We start from the raw sequence: 17,426 nt of genomic DNA on the forward strand, positions 1-17,426 counted from the left end.
ACAAGGTGTGCAATACTCAGAGACATGGCCAAGGTAAGAAAGGCTGAAAGACGACCACCACTGAACAAGACACACAAGCTGAAACGTCAAGACTGGGCCAAGAAATATCTCAAGACTGGTTTTTCTAAGGTTTTATGGACTGATGAAATGAGAGTGCGTCTTGATGGGCCAGATGGATGGGCCCGTGGCTGGATTGGTAATGGGCAGAGAGCTCCAGTCCGACTCAGACGCCAGCAAGGTGGAGGTGGAGTACTGGTTTGGGCTGGTATCATCAAAGATGAGCTTGTGGGGCCTTTTCGGGTTGAGGATGGAGTCAAGCTCAACTCCCAGTCCTACTGCCAGTTTCTGGAAGACACCTTCTTCAAGCAGTGGTACAGGAAGAAGTCTGCATCCTTCAAGAAAAACATGATTTTCATGCAGGACAATGCTCCATCACACGCGTCCAAGTACTCCACAGCGTGGCTGGCAAGAAAGGGTATAAAAGAAGAAAACCTAATGACATGGCCACCTTGTTCACCTGATCTGAACCCCATTGAGAACCTGTGGTCCATCATCAAATGTGAGATTTACAAGGAGGGAAAACAGTACACCTCTCTGAACAGTGTCTGGGAGGCTGTGGTTGCTGCTGCACGCAATGTTGATGGTGAACAGATCAAAACACTGACAGAATCCATGGATGGCAGGCTTTTGAGTGTCCTTGCAAAGAAAGGTGGCTATATTGGTCGCTGATTTGTTTTTGAATGTCAGAAATGTATATTTGTGAATGTGGAGATGTTATATTGGTTTCACTGGTAAAAATAAATAATTGAAATGGGTATATATTTGTTTTTTGTTAAGTTGCCTAATAATTATGCACAGTGATAGTCACCTGCACACACAGATATCCCCCTAAAATAGCTAAAAACTACTTCCAAAAACATTCAGCTTTGATATTAATGAGTTTTTTGGGTTCATTGAGAACATGGTTGTTGTTCAATAATAAAATTATTCCTCAAAAATACAACTTTCCTAATAATTCTGCACTCCCTGTACGTATGACTCTGAATACTGTAGCTCCGCTGAAAACTAAGGCCTCAAATCAGAAGTACCTGACTCCGTGGTATAATTCTCAAACACGTAGCCTAAAGCAGAGAACTCGTAAGCTGGAGAGGAAATGGCGTGTCACAAATTTAGAAGATCATCCTTTAGCCTGGAGAAATAGTTTATAAGCTTTATAAGTAAGCCCTCTGTAAAGCTAGAACATCTTACTATTCATCACTGATTCAAGGAAATAAGAACAACCCTAGGTTTCTTTTTAGCACTGAAGCCAGGCTAAAAAAAAAGGTCAGAGTACTGCTGAGCCAACTATTCCTTTAGTGTTAACTAGTAATGACTTCATGAACTTCTTCACAAATATAATTTAACCATTAGAGAAAAAAAATACTCATAATAATCTCAAAGATGTGTGGCTACTTTTAGTACCATTGATATTCATTGAGTCTTTTTCTCCAATTGATCTTTCTGAGTTAATTTCAATAATTACTTCCTCCAAACCATCAACATGTCTTTTAGACCCCATTCCTACAAAACCACTCAAAGAAGTCCTGCCATTAAATAATCCTTCAATCTTAAATATGATCAACCTATCTCTAATAATCAGCTATGTACCACAGGCCTTCAAGCTGGCAGTAGTTAAACCTTTATTTAAAAAGCCATCTCTAGACCCAGCTGTAATAGCTAATTATAGGCCAATCTCCAACCTTCCCTTGATCTCAAAATTCTTGAAAGAGTAGTTGTCAAACAGCTAACTGCTCATCTGCAGAGGAATAGTTTATTTGAAGAGTTTCAGTCAGGTTTCAGAGCTCATCACAGCACAGAAACAGCTTTAGTGAAGGTTACAAATGATCTTCTTATGGCCTCTGACAGTGGACTCATCTCTGTGCTTGTCCTGCTAGACCTTAGTGCAGCATTCGATACGGTTGACCATAATTTTCTATTAGAGCGATTAGAGCACGTTGTAGGTATTACAGGTACTGCGTTGCAGTGGGTTTGTATCATATCTATCTAATAGACTCCAATTTGTTCATGTAAATAGAGAATCCTCTTCACAGGTCAATTATGGAGTTCCACAGGGTTCGGTGCTGGGACCAATTCTGTTTACATTATACATTCTTCCCTTGGGCAGTATCATTAGAAGGCATAACATACATTTTCACTGCTATGCAGATGACACTCAGCTCTATCTATCCATGAAGTCAGATAACACACACCAATTAGTTAAACTGCAAGAATGACATAAAGACCTAGATGGCCTATAATGTTCTGCTTCTAAGTTCAGATAAAACTAAGGTTATTGTACTCGGCCCTGAAAATCTAAGAAATATGGTATCTAACCAGATTCTTACTCTGGATGGCATTACCTTGACCCCCAGTAACACTGTCAGGAACCTTGGAGTCATTTTTGACCAGGATATGTCCTTCAACGCACATATTAAACAAATATGTAGGACTGCTTTCTTCCATTTGCACAACATCTCTAAAGTTAGAAATATCCTGTCTCAGAGTGACGCTGAAAAACTAGTTCATGCATTTATTACTTCCAGGCTGGACTACTGTAATTCATTATTATCAAAAACTCCCTGAAAAGCCTTCAGTTAATTCAAAATGCTGCAGCAAGAGTCCTGACTGGGACTAGAAAGCATATTTCTCTTACATTGGCTTCCCAATAAAATGTTTAAAGTTGAAAAATTTGATATGTTTTATGTGTCCTATATTGTAAATACAAGATGTGTAGGGTATTTTTGTTTTGCTTTTTGTTTACAGTTTACACAAAGACATAATTTCTGTAGTTTTGTTGGTATGTGGTGTACAGAGTAAAAAACACAGACAGTAAGTTGTGCCTGAAGTGAAAACTCAGCTTTCAGGTATTGTTTGAGAATTACAGACATTTTTATATGTATTCCCCATGCTTGACAAGTAATACGATTTCCATCAGTTGAATTGATCAGACTAGGTCTGTTAAATCTGATGGCTGAGCAAAAATCTATTACAATCACTAATGCTTGAAATGGTGTGCTGTTTGCAACGGCAGGTGCCTACTCTCTGGACAACAGAACTTACAAGGCTTTGTTATAGTGGAATATAATAATGTAATACCATAAAAGCCGTTGTGGTATCAACATAGACTGAATTAGACCCTTTCATAAGGTCAATAACAAGGGCGTAGATTTGGCATGGACGGAAGGGACATGTCCCCACCAATATCCAGCGATTATTGAATTGTCCCCACCAATAATTTGATCTCTTCGAGTAAAGAAAAACAAAACCGATAGAAAAAAAAGCGATCTGTCAACGTCTCATTCACCCAGCGGTGCAGAAAGAGTTAAATTACGTTCTCTACTGGAGTCCTATATCATGTGACAAATATGGCCAATGTGATTGGCTGTGCCTTTCAGGGAGCTCTGTTTAGTTTTAGCAGCGGCAATGCTGCGCTGCAAGGACCTGCAAGGAGGAGAGGAGGATGGCAGTAAAAAGAACCTGGATATAAGAAAGTAATTTTCAAAGAAACCTGTAAGTCACTTAAAGTCAAGTTCACTCATAAAATCTGTCCATCATAATAACGTTACAGGCTATGCAAGGCAATACATGCCAACCCTCCCGTTTTTTCTCGGACAATCCCGAATTTCAGTGCCCCTCTTATTACTCTTTCTGGGTTGCAAAATAAACGTTGAAAATTTTTTCAGGCGAGAATGTAGCTGTGCAAACTTCAAATATCTGAACCGGGGAGAACAGCAAACTCCCAGCACATCGTTTTAGGCTTTGGCCCACATCAGTCTAAAATTGTATGTAACCATGAATAACGTGTTGCCATGTCCACCAGGAGAGACTGGACAGTATAGATGTAAAACAAATATGCCAGCAGTTTATCTCAGTTAATGAGAGGAGCAGGCATGTGTTTGGCTCCTTCACATAGTGGACATTGAGTTGTTGTGTGGGACACCAGCAGTCCATGTCTGTTGCTGTAACAGTAGTTCATGTTTAGAGTAAAACATCCCAGCTCACTGACTTGATAGGGGCAATAGTGCCTAAAATGTTGCATAATTTTGCTAAGAGATCTGTTACTTTGTGGTAATCTTAGATGAGTAGTTTTATGGACAAAACCCACCAGGTCATTCAGTGTTCCCTTAGTGCTAATGTATAAGAGATGTTGGTGTAGTATAACTGAAGTAGTGTTGTTAAGTCCTTAAAGTCATATTCTTTTATTCTCATGAATGTATTTTAAGCTATTTTTATTTTTGTATGATATCTCATTTATATGGAATATGGCTGAAGTAGAGCTGGGCGATATAAGATTTTTTCATATCACGATATGTTTTTTTCATTTCAGGCGATAACGATATCTATCACGATATAAGCCAAATAACTATATTTGTAAGATTTAAATGTGCCGTTGCTCACAAGTAAACTGTGAAATAATCAGCAGCTTGTTTTTATTTAAATATTTATTTCCCATAATAAGTTCAACAGGGTAGATGTACTTAAGGAACATGAGACTTTTTCAGATAAATAAAGGCAAATATTGCAAACTACACAAAAGGCAGCCGCTAAAGCGTTTAAGTTTCAAAATAGAACAAACGAAACAGACTACTAAATTGTCAATTCCACTTAGAAACAAAATATTAATTCTAAAAATAAATCTTAGTTTGTTTTACAGAAGAACAGACAAAATTGACTAACTTTTGTCAATATCAAATAAACTGAGAACTAAAAGGAAATTCTCAATCTCTCCTTGTTGTATAGCTTAGCTTTTCAAACAGTTTTAACAGTTACTTTAGTCTGACAAAAGCTGAATGACGAATTAGCGCTTCCAGTCAGAGACCGAGGCTACGTCCACACGTACACGGGTATTTTTGAAAACGGAGATTTTCCGTTTTCGTTATAAAAAATAATCCCGTCCACACATAAAGGGAGAAATGAAGGAAAACGCTGTTATGAACATGCCAAAGCAGCAGGTGGAGCTAGATTCCTAACCGTGCAGAAATGTTGGCCAATCAGAAGTCTAGAAGCCTCGGTGGGAAAAAGTAAACGAAGCTGGGGCATAGAAGCAGAACCCAGTCGTATGTGTGGAGGGACAGTAACTGTGTGTGTATGTACGCATTTAAACAATGCAGAGAGTAGAATTAACAGTAACAGTATTGTAGAAATTCATTTCACCGAAACAATAACGTGGCGCACAGTGTGACGTCAAAAAATGCGCACACCTTTGACGCTGCGTTTTCTCCGTTTTTCTAGTCCACACGTAAATGCAAAAACGGAGTTTTCAAAAATCTTCGTTTTCAGTGACCAAAAACGCCGTTTACGTGTGGACGAAAGGTGCAAACGCATAGAAAAATCTGCGTTTTCAAAAATACCCGGGTACGTGTGGACGTAGCGCATGCACCAGTTTATTGTATTTCCAGACTTGCTTTCGGCACAATTTACAGTGCGCGCTACTCTGTTTTTAGTCAGACTTGAAATAGCCGAAATACCTTCACACTACGAAACTTCTATGGCTCTTCCGTTCGACAATCTCGCCGGCATTGGAACCATCATCTGTTTTCTCTTCGGTCACGCTCGGTTGATTTTTCTAGTCGGCACACTCATTTCCTCCATTATCCGGGCGGTACGGTGGCTGGCTGCTTCCCAAACAAATACACACGTGCGGCTTGGCACTTGTGCTGTACGTAACAAGTCACGTGACGTGACGCTGCGGCTGTGATTGGTTCGGCTCTGCGCTACGTAATTTGGATTGGCTGTTCTTTTTTTTTTTTTAAGAGGACAAGAGCGGCGAGGTCTATCGCAATAGTTTAATTTTTCTATCGAGAAAAAGTTATATCGCGATACATATCGTTATCGTTCTATCGCCCAGCTCTAGGCTGAAGTAAACTAAAGTATAAAATACTTAGTCAGTCATTTGTTTAATAGTAACTTAACATTATATAATTCACATATAAAACTATGAATTGTAATTTTAAATGGTTTAAAAGCATGTAGAATAGCATATGTAGGCAAGTATATTTCTCCTTTTTTTTATTATCAAGAAGCAAAGACGAAAAGGAAAAAAAGAAACAGGGCAGGGTTTGGTGGTTGAATCATCCGTCCCCACCAATGCCAAAACCAAATCTACGCCCTTGGTCAATAATACAAGTGAAACTTCACGAACTAAATAAACATTTTTGGTTTCCTAGGGGCATTCTTTCTTTGTCCTCTAAGACAATGATAATGGAAGCTTCAAAGTTTGAAGTTATATGGGAGTCATAGAGATGCATTAAAGTAACAGAGCAACTGAACTAAGTAAGCATTTTTGGTTTCGCCAACCAGACTGGCCACCCCAGGTGCCACCCCAAAGGCAAAACAATAAAATTCAATCAAATATCAAATGTACGATTATGTTTTCACAGTGAAGCTCAGATATCCGAGTGTAATTGAATGCAGCATCGGCTTCTGCGCTATCACGTTAGCAAAGGTAGGAGAGCCAAGCACGAAAGACGGCACTGCAGGAAACAATTTTTCGGTGAAAGAAAATGAGGACAGAATAAATGTCCCGGTAAGTAATATTAAGTTTGTTGAGTTTAGTAAACTTCGGTGAAATTAGAATACCAAGGAAAGAATAACACTTAAAGAATTATTGCAGCCGTGGAATATATCAGACAGTATGCTACTGAGGGCAGCTAACATAAGAGTTATGAGTTATAAGATATAATTAAGTCGTAACATTGCTGTATGGAGCTGCAGATTTGGTTGCAGGTTAACATAGCTGGACTGGCCATCGGGCATACCGGGCATATGCCCGGTGACTTATTTTTTTTTTTTTTTTGTAATGGCATGAACAATGAGAGGTGGTGGATTGGCCAGATGCAGGTCGATGTGTAAAAATAACTCAGTTGTTTGGTGGTGGCTATGGCGGGGCTTCCACAGAGGCCAGCAGGTGGATGAGGTAAGGGGAGGCAGGAGGAGAGACCCGAGGCAGCCGCCGGTCCGAGTGTCAGGTGAACTGAACTTCAGATAAGAAGTTATGACCTGCAGTCTATCTGGGTCAGATATAAACCAAGTTTAGGTGGAGTTTATTTTCGTTGTGCTGACTTTTGTTGGTATGTGGTGTACAGAGTAAAAAACACAGACAGTAAGTTGTGCCTGAAGTGAAAACTCAGCTTTCAGGTATTGTTTGAGAATTATACACATTTTTATATGTATTCCCCCATGCTTGACAAGTAATACCAATGCATTTCCATCAGTTGAATTGATTAGACTAGGTCTGTTAAATCTGATGGCTGAGCAAAAATCTATTACAGTCACTAATGCTTGAAATGGTGTGCTGTTTGCAACGGCAGGTGCCTACTCTCTGGACAACAGAACCTACAAGGCTTTGTTATAGTGGAATATAATAATGTAATACCATAAAAGTCGTTGTGGTATCAACATAGATTGAATTAGACCCTTTCATAAGGTCAATAATACAAGTGAACCTTCACGAACTAAGTAAGCATTTTTGGTTTCCTAGGGGCATTCTTTCTTTGTCCTCTAAGACAATGATAATGGAAGCTTCAAAGTTTGAAGTTATATGGGAGTCATAGAGATGAATTAAAGTAACAGAGTAACTGAAGATAAAAAGTCACTGGAGATGAAACTGTTTGCACAGGGTGTATCTAATATAACTGGTTTGAAATAATTAGCGTTGTTCCTGAATCAGCATAAGGTTTGTCCAGGTTCAACATTGCAAGTCAGTCACACTTGTAATGATGTTATAGGTTTACCAATTTCCACTCAGGGAAAAAACTAAAGGCTGTTAGGGGTTAGTATGTATCAGGGTTACAGGCCTAGATATAGGGTTCAGGTTTTGTGTGTGGTGTGATGGTGTTTCGGCGTTGCAAAACGATGATGACTTAAAACAAGTAAGAAAAATATTGCAGAAGTATTAAGAAAATAACATGCTTTCCAAATTGGATAAGCAGAAGAAAATGTTCACATATTAATGAATAAATTAAGAATTCATTGAACAACCTGATTGGAAGGAAACACTATAATTTAGATGTTTCTGCAAAAGTTGCATCTTAATCTCGGTTATGCAAATCGACAATTTCTACAAGCACAGAAGAAGAAACATTTTGTTTTCACATTCTGTCCAAGTCAAAACCTATTAGTATGATGACAAAAAACTTTAAGGCTGGCCAAATCAACATTCTGGCAGACGTGATTCTTGAAAAGAAAGAATGAACTGGCCAGCTCTGCAACACCAAAAGAATATAACTGAACTGTGGGAAGAGAGAATTCTTTCCTTGGTTAAGAAAACAACTTTACAACATCTAGACAATTTTTCTGGGGGTAGGGCTGTCATTTTTTTCAATTTTTATAATCAAGGCACACCTTATACAGAGGGTCTAGAACAAGGTCGAAACCAAGAACAAGAAGGCCAGGTTGGACTTTGCCACCAACATCTAAAACAGCCTGGGTATTTCTGACTTTTACATTTCTGAGAGATGAAACCAAAGTTAACTTGGATCAGAATAATGGGAAGAAGAAGGTTTGGAAAAAGAGAGAAACAGCTCATGATCCAAAGCATACCACAGGGCTAGAACAGGGTTATCCAGTCAGTCTCTGACTGCCAGTTGCACTGATATCTGAAAAATCCTAATCAGAATGCTTTAATAATCCCTAATGTAGTAGGTGAAGAATTAGGTGAGATATGTTATTGAAGAAGGCCTCTGGGCAAATCAATATTTATTCTACACACTATTTTGTAATTATGCATTTTCATTATATCCCACATAAACAAGGCATTTTTGGAGAAGTTTAAACAGATTTAAAAGTATTTGAGATGCAGAGATATATTTTACTTGACTATACTTTGGAAACTGATATCCAAAGGATTATTTCAGTTATATTTGCCAATATCTTAAGTTATAAAAAATATCTTTTACATCATTTTATAGATGAGATTTTATTTTCATCCAACAAATAATTGTATATTTTACTTGCACTTGGTGTAAGGTACCAATCAATGTGTAAAGTTCTCATTAAAAATATTATTAAAATGTAAAAAGTAGCTTGCACATAATTCATTAATCTTGCACAAAATTGCAAACTATAACTAGAATACTGATCCATGTCTGTGCAGTTTTATATTTTTAGGGTTGGCATGGATTGCAGCATTGAAGTAGTGGGACGCCAAGTCTCTGCCGGCACTCCTTTTAACAATATTTGTTAACAAAATTGTTGACTCAGTTGGAGTATGAATAGAAAATGTTCTTCCTTAAAAAAAGTAAAAGACAAATGTCAGTATTGAATTCCTGCTTTAAACATCTGCATTTGTGTTCATTTTTGTTGTCTTCCATGCACATTAGCTTCTCACCCCCTATTTGACTTTGTGTACTGTGTTTCATTTAGCATCTCAGTTTATGTCAGCTTATGTCTTTGAAACAGAGACTACAAATGATCCTTCTCAATAAAACATGACAAGCATGACAATTGTAGGTGTGGTGTCACAACTTTTTATATAGTGGTTCTGATCCATTTTATTTTCCATTTATTTGTTTGTCTTATCATGTCAGTTAGATTTTAAGTTCTTTGTGTACACGTGGCTTATTGGTTTGTTGAATGACTTAAAAAAGCAACACCTCTTCCTAGAAAGCTTCTGAAACGAATTATCTGTTTGGAACTTAAACACTTGGCACTTAATGACTTCATTGTCAATATATTCTTTGCCAAATAAACTTCTTTTTTGTTTCAGCAAAATGCATGCCTTATGCATGTCTTTTGTTTTTATTGCACAAAGCACAAGAGTGAAATAGTAGAATGGAAAATGCATGCAGGACATAAATCCCTGTAGCATACTGCTAATACAACTTTAGCTTTTTGTACACATCTGCACAGATGGCATTCTAACACAACACAAAGCGAACCAGAAACCCGGAGTAATGATAGAGCTTAGTGCATGTCAATCTCAACCCACCAGCCAGAGCTTAGCTAACAAACTGGTAACAAACTGCGTCAAAATGCTTCAGTCGTGCAATCAGGCTTGTAGCCTCTGTTTCTATCTGTTCTGCCATTCATACACCACACAGCAAGTGATTACACAGATTATCCCAAACTGCAGCAACATATACACAACCACAAAGGCTCAACCGTAGAAATGATGACAAACAAGGACCACTCCACACTATCGAGACCAGCACCATTTGTGGAGGAAACATGGTGCCTGATTGAAATTTGGCAGAAATTGTTAAATGACCTATTTAGATACAGGATCATCCAGTCATCCTCAACAATCTATCTGGGCAGAAGAAACGGACCACTGCTAGTTCTCATGGATAGAAAAAAATAAAACAAAAAACAAACAGTAGGTGTATAAGTCAAACCTGAATAACATGCAAATTTAGGTGTTGCAGAGGCGGGCCTTCCCAGGATTATAAATAGCAATGTGTCCAAGAGCATCTTCCTCTTTCTTTCAACCTGGAAGCGTTCGTCATTTGAGATTCAACTGTGAATTTGACTCCACTCAGAATTTTAGCCTGTTAACTTTCTGTCGCCACTATGTCTCTGCAGTTTGAACTGTGTCCTGGCAGAATGATCGGGGGCTCCCATCCATGTTTCATTATTGCTGAAATTGGACAAAACCACCAGGGAGACATTGAGATTGCCAAGAAAATGATCAAGATGGCAAAGGTAAATTTAGGATGTGATAGTCTGCCTGTGAATGATGATGAAAAAATATTTGAACTGTAAAATCACTATCTTGCCTTGCTATCTCTTCTCATCTCTTCTCTCATCAGGACTGTGGTGCTGACTGTGCCAAATTCCAGAAAAGTGAATTAGAGTACAAATTCAGCAAGCGAGCCTTGGAGCGCCCCTACAATTCAAAGCATTCCTGGGGGAAAACTTACGGTGACCACAAGCGTCACTTAGAGTTCAGTCATGATCAATACAGGGAACTAAAAAAGTATGCAGAGGACATCGGCATCTTTCTCACCGCCTCTGGTATGGATGAGGTATGAGCTGCAAATAACTATGTATTGTCAGGAACATTCACTTTAAATGTTTTATTACTTTTGATGCGGTAATGTATGTGTAGCCCTGAAAAAACCAAAACTTGGAAGAAAATGTACAAAAAATGATGATAATGATTTCACCATGCACAGAGCATCAGAAATTAATGAAAGTTTCAAATTCTGTCCTGAAAATGTAGAATTAATAGTGTTTACATTCTTTTTCATACTGTAGCTAAATAACTAACACGTAGAACAGTACATATATCACAGATCACTGATGATACTCTGTGCCTTAATTACCTTGATATTCATAGATGGCTGTGGAGTTTCTCCATGAGCTGGATGTGCCGTTCTTCAAAGTTGCGTCCTGCGATGCAAACAACTTCCCATATCTGGAAAAGACAGCCAGAAAAGGTAAAGGCCTTTGTTGTATTACACCTCAACAGCACTCTTACCTCAATGTTAAGGAAACACGAAACTGAGGGTGTGCAGTGAATTAAACACTGTGTAACAGAGTGGGTGTGGTCCTTTGTAAAAAAAACAAAAACAAAAAGAACAAAAAGAAAAATGTGAAGCTGCATTGGACAGGTATAAAAGTGGGCAGGATTAAAAGTGTAACAACGGCGATAAATTTCAAACAATAGTCTCTTTCACAGGTTCTCTAGTTTTTAAGCTATTTGTGGCTATTTTTTATTCAAGTATTGATTCAGTTCATCAATGTAAAAATATAGTATGAATTTAAACTGTACAATAACACAAATGTAGAAAGGGCATATTTCTGTGGAACTGATGATGTCATGCATGAGAATGTGTCTCTAAGTTGAAGAGAAAAAAAAGGCCTGACCATAGATGCTAATTTATGGCCAGGCCTGGATTCTCCCACATTTCAGTCATTCAGTGAATAAAAGAATATGAACTTTCAATATTCATTTAGATGGTTTTTGATTCAAAATTTTCTTTTGTAATTAGTCAGCTTTTTCTAATGTATATTTTAAATAAGCTCGGCTACCTGCTAACTTCAAAACCCATTTCACGTCATCCAACATTTTTTCACCAAACATTTCACACACGCACACACGCACACACACACATTCTCAACTGTCAGGAATCACACGCGCTGTGAATGGAAGTTTGTTTGCTGTTTGTATTGCAGACTATTTCAACATGCAGCTGTATAAATCCAGTGGGAGTATAAAAATAATGACATAATACATTTTAAATATGAATTAATTATGTGTAATTAAGTTTAATAAATAATTAATTGTGAATTATTTACCTATAATAAAACAATTATTAATATGATTTATTTATTGCTTAAAATATTAACTACATTTATTAATAAGTCTGTTGGGTTACATATATACAAATCTATCATTGTCAGGGCGACCAATGGTGGTATCCACTGGGATGCAGTCCATGGAAACCATACGCCGTGTCTACAAGACAGTAAAGGAGCACAACCAGAAATTTACTCTCCTGCAGTGCACCAGCGCCTACCCTCTGGATCCTAAAGATGTCAACCTCAGTGTGATCAGGGTAAGATGAATGAACATCATCATCTCCTCTGGGTAAAATGTGGTGAAATAATCAATATGCCAAAAACTACATGAAATGTACGAGAAAATATTTTTATATTGTTTTTTACATATGATTGTATCAGCTATATTAGCTTTTTGGGGCGATTGTGGCTCAAGAGTTGGGAGTTCGCCTGGTAATTGGAAGGTTGCCGGTTCGAGCCCCGGCTCGGACAGTCTCGGTCGTTGTGTCCTTGGGCAAGACACTTCACCCGTTGCCTACTGGTGGTGGTCAGAGGGCCCGGTGGCGCCAGTGTTCGGCAGCCTCGCCTCTGTCAGTGCGCCCCAGGGTGGCTGTGGCTACAATGTAGCTTGCCATCACCAGTGTGTGAATGTGTGCGTGAATGGGTGGATGACTGGATATGTAAAGCACTTTGGGGTCCTTAGGGACTAGTAAAGCGCTATATAAATACAGGCCATTTTATTAGTTATAGATTTGAAGTGGGAAATAGGTTCAGCAGATACTATTTTGTTTACTCCAAGAGTCAAGGATTTGCTCTAATCAGATCAACATAAACTAGTCTAAATTCAATTCCTATCTGTCCTTTGTGTTCATATATACTTAGAATCTAATTATTAACATATATCATGAATGAAAGCTTCATTGCAGTAGTATACAGAGGATACAAACTGCCAGTGCACTGCAAATGGCACATTACTATAAACATTAGCGGTTTTATAGTACACAAAAGCTAGCTAAACAATTACTTTCAAATCCAGCCCCTAAATATTACATGATTTTACAGTGTCATATTACACAATCACAAAGTAGGTGCTGATTCTGGAGAGAAGACACCTGTCAATGAAAACCCGTGATTGTGTTGGGCAGTACAACACATTTGACTGTAATATACTCAGACTTGTGTTTAGATTTTAAATTAAATTGTTTGGGTATGTCTTATCATTGTATTGTATGACAGTTACAGGTACACAAAGAGGCAGTGCGTGCAGCAGACAATAATACTATAGGCTTTTTTCTTTTCTACTTCTTTTTTTTAAAGAAATACCAGGAGGAATTTCCAGATGTTCCAATTGGATATTCTGGTCATGAGAAAGGGATCTACATCACTGTGGCTGCCGTGGCGATGGGAGCAAAAGTTGTGGAACGCCATGTGACCCTGGATAAGACCTGGAAGGGAAACGACCATGAGGCATCCCTGGAGCCCTCCGAGCTGGTGGAGCTTGTCCGAGCAATACGACTGGTGGAAACAGCAATGGGGTCACCAGTCAAGCAAATGTTACCATGCGAGAAGACCTGCCATGATAAGGTCAGTTTGAGTCATTTGACTTGAGTTTTGAAATTCTATCATGTCATAACACTATCAAACCAGTCATTGTTAACTGTGTTTACTTCCACCCTCTTCAGTTCACTGAACATCCATAACTGTACAAATTTGCAAAACGTACATGAGCTGGATTAAAATACATCTTTTATGTATTTCTATTCTTTTTCTACTCCAGTTGGGCAAGTCAGTCATTGCTAGGGTGAAAATCCCTAAAGGAACAGTGCTGAGCCTGGACATGTTTGCAGTGAAGGTTGGTGAGCCAAAGGGTATCCCTCCAGAACATATGCAGCAGCTCGTGGGCAAGAAGATCAAAGTGGACGTTGAAGAAGATGACAGCATCTTGGCAGACATGATAGAATAAAGGATCTTCCCAAACTATTGGGACAGAGAGGCAGGCAAATAGGGAAGGATAGAAAATAAATATGAAGTAAGATAGGCAGGTAGCTAGAAAATGGACAGAAAATGATATCATGTGTGAACAGTGAAATGCATATGGTAAATTAAATGTGGGATAAGACAAATATAAATATTATTGAACTTGAAATCTACGTCTTTATGTAATTTGAGTAAATGTAATAATATAAATGTAAACACTTTAGAACGTAGATGTATATTGAAATTAGATCATGATGCCAACTCTATATGCAGTCATAGGCTATTTTCTGAATGCCACAGGCCACATTTTTCATTCTTCGCTATTTTGATGTCTTCTCTCCCTGCCTATTTTTTCCAGGATGGAATCATAACAAAAAAGCTATGATTAGTTACACAGGATGGTCATATGCATGTATTGCATGTGTCAGGAATATTATTGTGAAATTATCTGGGGGACTGCATATACACATGTGGGGCTTTAACTGTAATCAAGCTGTTTTCTTGACTTTTCATCAACAGTTTACAAACAACATTGAGACATTCCTTTAACTAAAGGAGCCTATAAATTGTAAAATGATCAAATGTAAAATAAACATTAAAAATATAGAAAAAGACAAAATTAAAATAACTGTTGTTGTAGTGTAATAAATTAGTTAGCAAGACATATCTTTTTCTGTCCTCATGTTTCCGATTTGTCTGCATTCTTAACAAACTAGGTGTCATCAAAATTATATACCAAAAGACAGAAAAAACATTTCTTGGTCTATTGAGTCTTGATTTCTGCAACAAAATTTGGATGGAAGGATCAGATTTGGGAGTAAATGACACGAAAGCATAGAGCCATCCCTCCTCAATGGATCAGACTGCTACTGATAGTGATGTGCGATACCACTGATTTCCTTTCCGGTCCGATACCAAGTACTTTTCAGGGTGGTATCGACGATACTGATCCGATACCAATACTTTACACAAAAAAACGTATTTTATTTATTGTATCTCAAATTATAGCGTCATAATGATTACAGGACATCAGATTACTTGTTCTTATCACTTAATAATGCAAAGTTCATCATATGGAAATAAAAAAAAACTGAAGTTGTGCGCTATTTGAACAAGTTGCCTGCCTGCAGCACTAAAGGACTCTGTGAGAGACGTGTGTCTCGCCCTAGCAGCACCTGTCCCTCTCCTCCTCTTCAGTTCGTCTCAACATACGCGCCTCATATTCTGTGATATGATTTACTCTGAGGTGTTTGACAAGGTTAGTGATGTTGCCACAACCAAACATGCCAACCCTCCCGATTTTTCCGGGAGAATCCCGGAGCCACCATTCTCCCGAATTTCCACCTGGACAACAAAATTGAAAAACCATATTGCAGAATTCATAGCGTGGCCGAGCCAATTCCAGTTTCCAACAATGGCGGCAGCTACTTAGTTTTAATATTACTCTTATTTCTCTTTCTGGGTCGCAAAAAACCCCCAACTTTTAACATGTTTTCAGGTGAGATTGTAGCTGTGTAAACTTCAATTATCTGAGCCGATCGACACATCGTCTTCAAACCCCCGCAGGCTTTCACTACTCGGGTTAAACATGATATATAAGTCACTTTGATAACTTAAAAATGTTATTGTTTGGCTTTTTCAGTGTTTTGTTTGTTCGTGAGTAAATCGGTTTGGCTGAGATTAAAGTTATTAGATTAGATTAAATTAAATTTAACTTTATTAATCCCTCGGGAGGGTTCCTCCGGGGTTTTCACACAGCTGAATAAACATCAAACAGAAAACTAATTAAAGAAAGTGTGAGACGGTCGAGAGTTTACGCCAGCGCCCGGTTATATTTTAGATAGCAAGGAGCAGACGGCTGAGTTTCACTCCACCGAGGGAACTCATGACGTACTACCCGGCTTTCTTTAGACCGCGAAGGGCGGGTCCTCAGGTGGAAGCAGCCTCTGAATTTGGACATCCCCGCTGTTTCGGTGACATTTAACGTATTTTATCCGATAAATAAACCCTGTAAAATGTGCCCTTTTGATTCTCTCCCTAATTCTGAGATCTCAAGGTTGGGAAAGTATAGCCACAACACCTCACTCTTGGAGCACTTTTTTGCCACATGTATCGCAAACCATGTCTCAGCTGTTTGTGGAGGTAAAATACGTCCGCACAATTAGGCTCAGCCATTGTTGTGAGTGCGCCGCCAAGGGGCTGCGAGCCATTTATACAGCCGTATTTCGCACATGACTATGAAAGGCGGAAGAGGAAGTAGTTCCTTTGAATGTAGACAATCCGAATGTTATAGTTTCTTTCCACTGTGTTGCTGTTAATGATAAACTACAAATTAACCCTAAATTACTAAAAATATCGATATTTTAATGTGAGAATCGATTCTAGAACATAAATGACTGGTATCGGAGGAATCGATATTTCAGGATCGATCCGCACATCACTAGCTACTGATGATAAAATAGTGTAGGTGGTACTTCTTTGCACACCTTGAGATCTTTGTGAGCATTATTTATCCACCACAGCCTGGGTATTGTAGCTGATTAAGTCCATCCCTTTATGACCACAGTGTGCTCATTTTCTGATGGGATGGATAACATACCATATTACATGTACCAAGACACAAAATTCCAAAGATCTCAGTTTGGTTTAGTGAACATGTGTCTTTAGGAAAACTAAAGTGGGCAAAACTAAGACTAAGAACATGGAACATGGAATTTTTATAGTTCCTTCATCATCAATTTCAGTCAGGTAGCTGCACTTCTCCTTTCAGCCAAAGTGCCCTTTGTTTGACCTCCCAGCCCATTGTTGCTTCAGTGGGCTGGTTTCAGTCATTATGCAAATGTAAACTGTAAGAAATGTACGTAACAATTACCCCAAATAACTGTAAAATGGCAACGGTAAATTACCATTAAATCAAAAATGATTAAATGATTGTAATATCTATATTAAATTTCTGTATATTGACAAACTGTGATTTGTTTTTAGTTTTACACTGCTATTATGTTGAAAATATATTAATTTTTAGTGGTGCGGTTGCCCCTCTGTTGGTCTTCCTTGGTCTCTTGTGTTCTGAGGGCCTCTGGATGTCTGGAGTTTTGATCTCCTCCATACCTGCTTCATGCCCTGGAGGACAGGGCTATGGCCCCCCCCACACCCTCTAGCAGATCATTACATGAAGGAACGTTTTA

At 38.4% G+C, this 17,426-nt stretch overlaps 1 protein-coding gene across 1 annotated transcript; it reads left to right on the forward strand.

The window, feature by feature from the left end:
• The first annotated feature begins 10,429 nt into the window (after positions 1 to 10,429).
• Positions 10,430 to 14,871, forward strand: LOC120716943 (sialic acid synthase-like). The gene is made up of 6 exons (XM_040004676.1): positions 10,430 to 10,680; positions 10,788 to 11,003; positions 11,318 to 11,417; positions 12,385 to 12,539; positions 13,579 to 13,845; positions 14,039 to 14,871. The coding sequence occupies exons 1-6, from the start codon at positions 10,549 to 10,551 to the stop codon at positions 14,222 to 14,224; spliced, it is 1,056 nt and encodes a 351-aa protein (XP_039860610.1). The 5' UTR covers positions 10,430 to 10,548; the 3' UTR covers positions 14,225 to 14,871.
• The last annotated feature ends 2,555 nt before the right edge of the window (positions 14,872 to 17,426 follow it).

The sequence above is a fragment of the Simochromis diagramma genome, unplaced genomic scaffold, assembly GCF_900408965.1.
Source record: "Simochromis diagramma unplaced genomic scaffold, fSimDia1.1 OVJJ01000487.1, whole genome shotgun sequence".
Lineage (NCBI taxonomy): Eukaryota > Metazoa > Chordata > Actinopteri > Cichliformes > Cichlidae > Simochromis > Simochromis diagramma.

Excerpts from the sequence above, each read along its gene's own strand:
- LOC120716943 (XM_040004676.1), top strand. The coding sequence starts at position 10,549 with ATGTCTCTGCAGTTTGAACTGTGTCCTGGCAGAATGATCGGGGGCTCC. Across the intron at positions 11,004-11,317 it reads CCGCCTCTGGTATGGATGAG|ATGGCTGTGGAGTTTCTCCA; the intron begins GTATGAGCTGCA and ends TGATATTCATAG. Across the intron at positions 12,540-13,578 it reads TCAACCTCAGTGTGATCAGG|AAATACCAGGAGGAATTTCC; the intron begins GTAAGATGAATG and ends TTTTTTTTAAAG.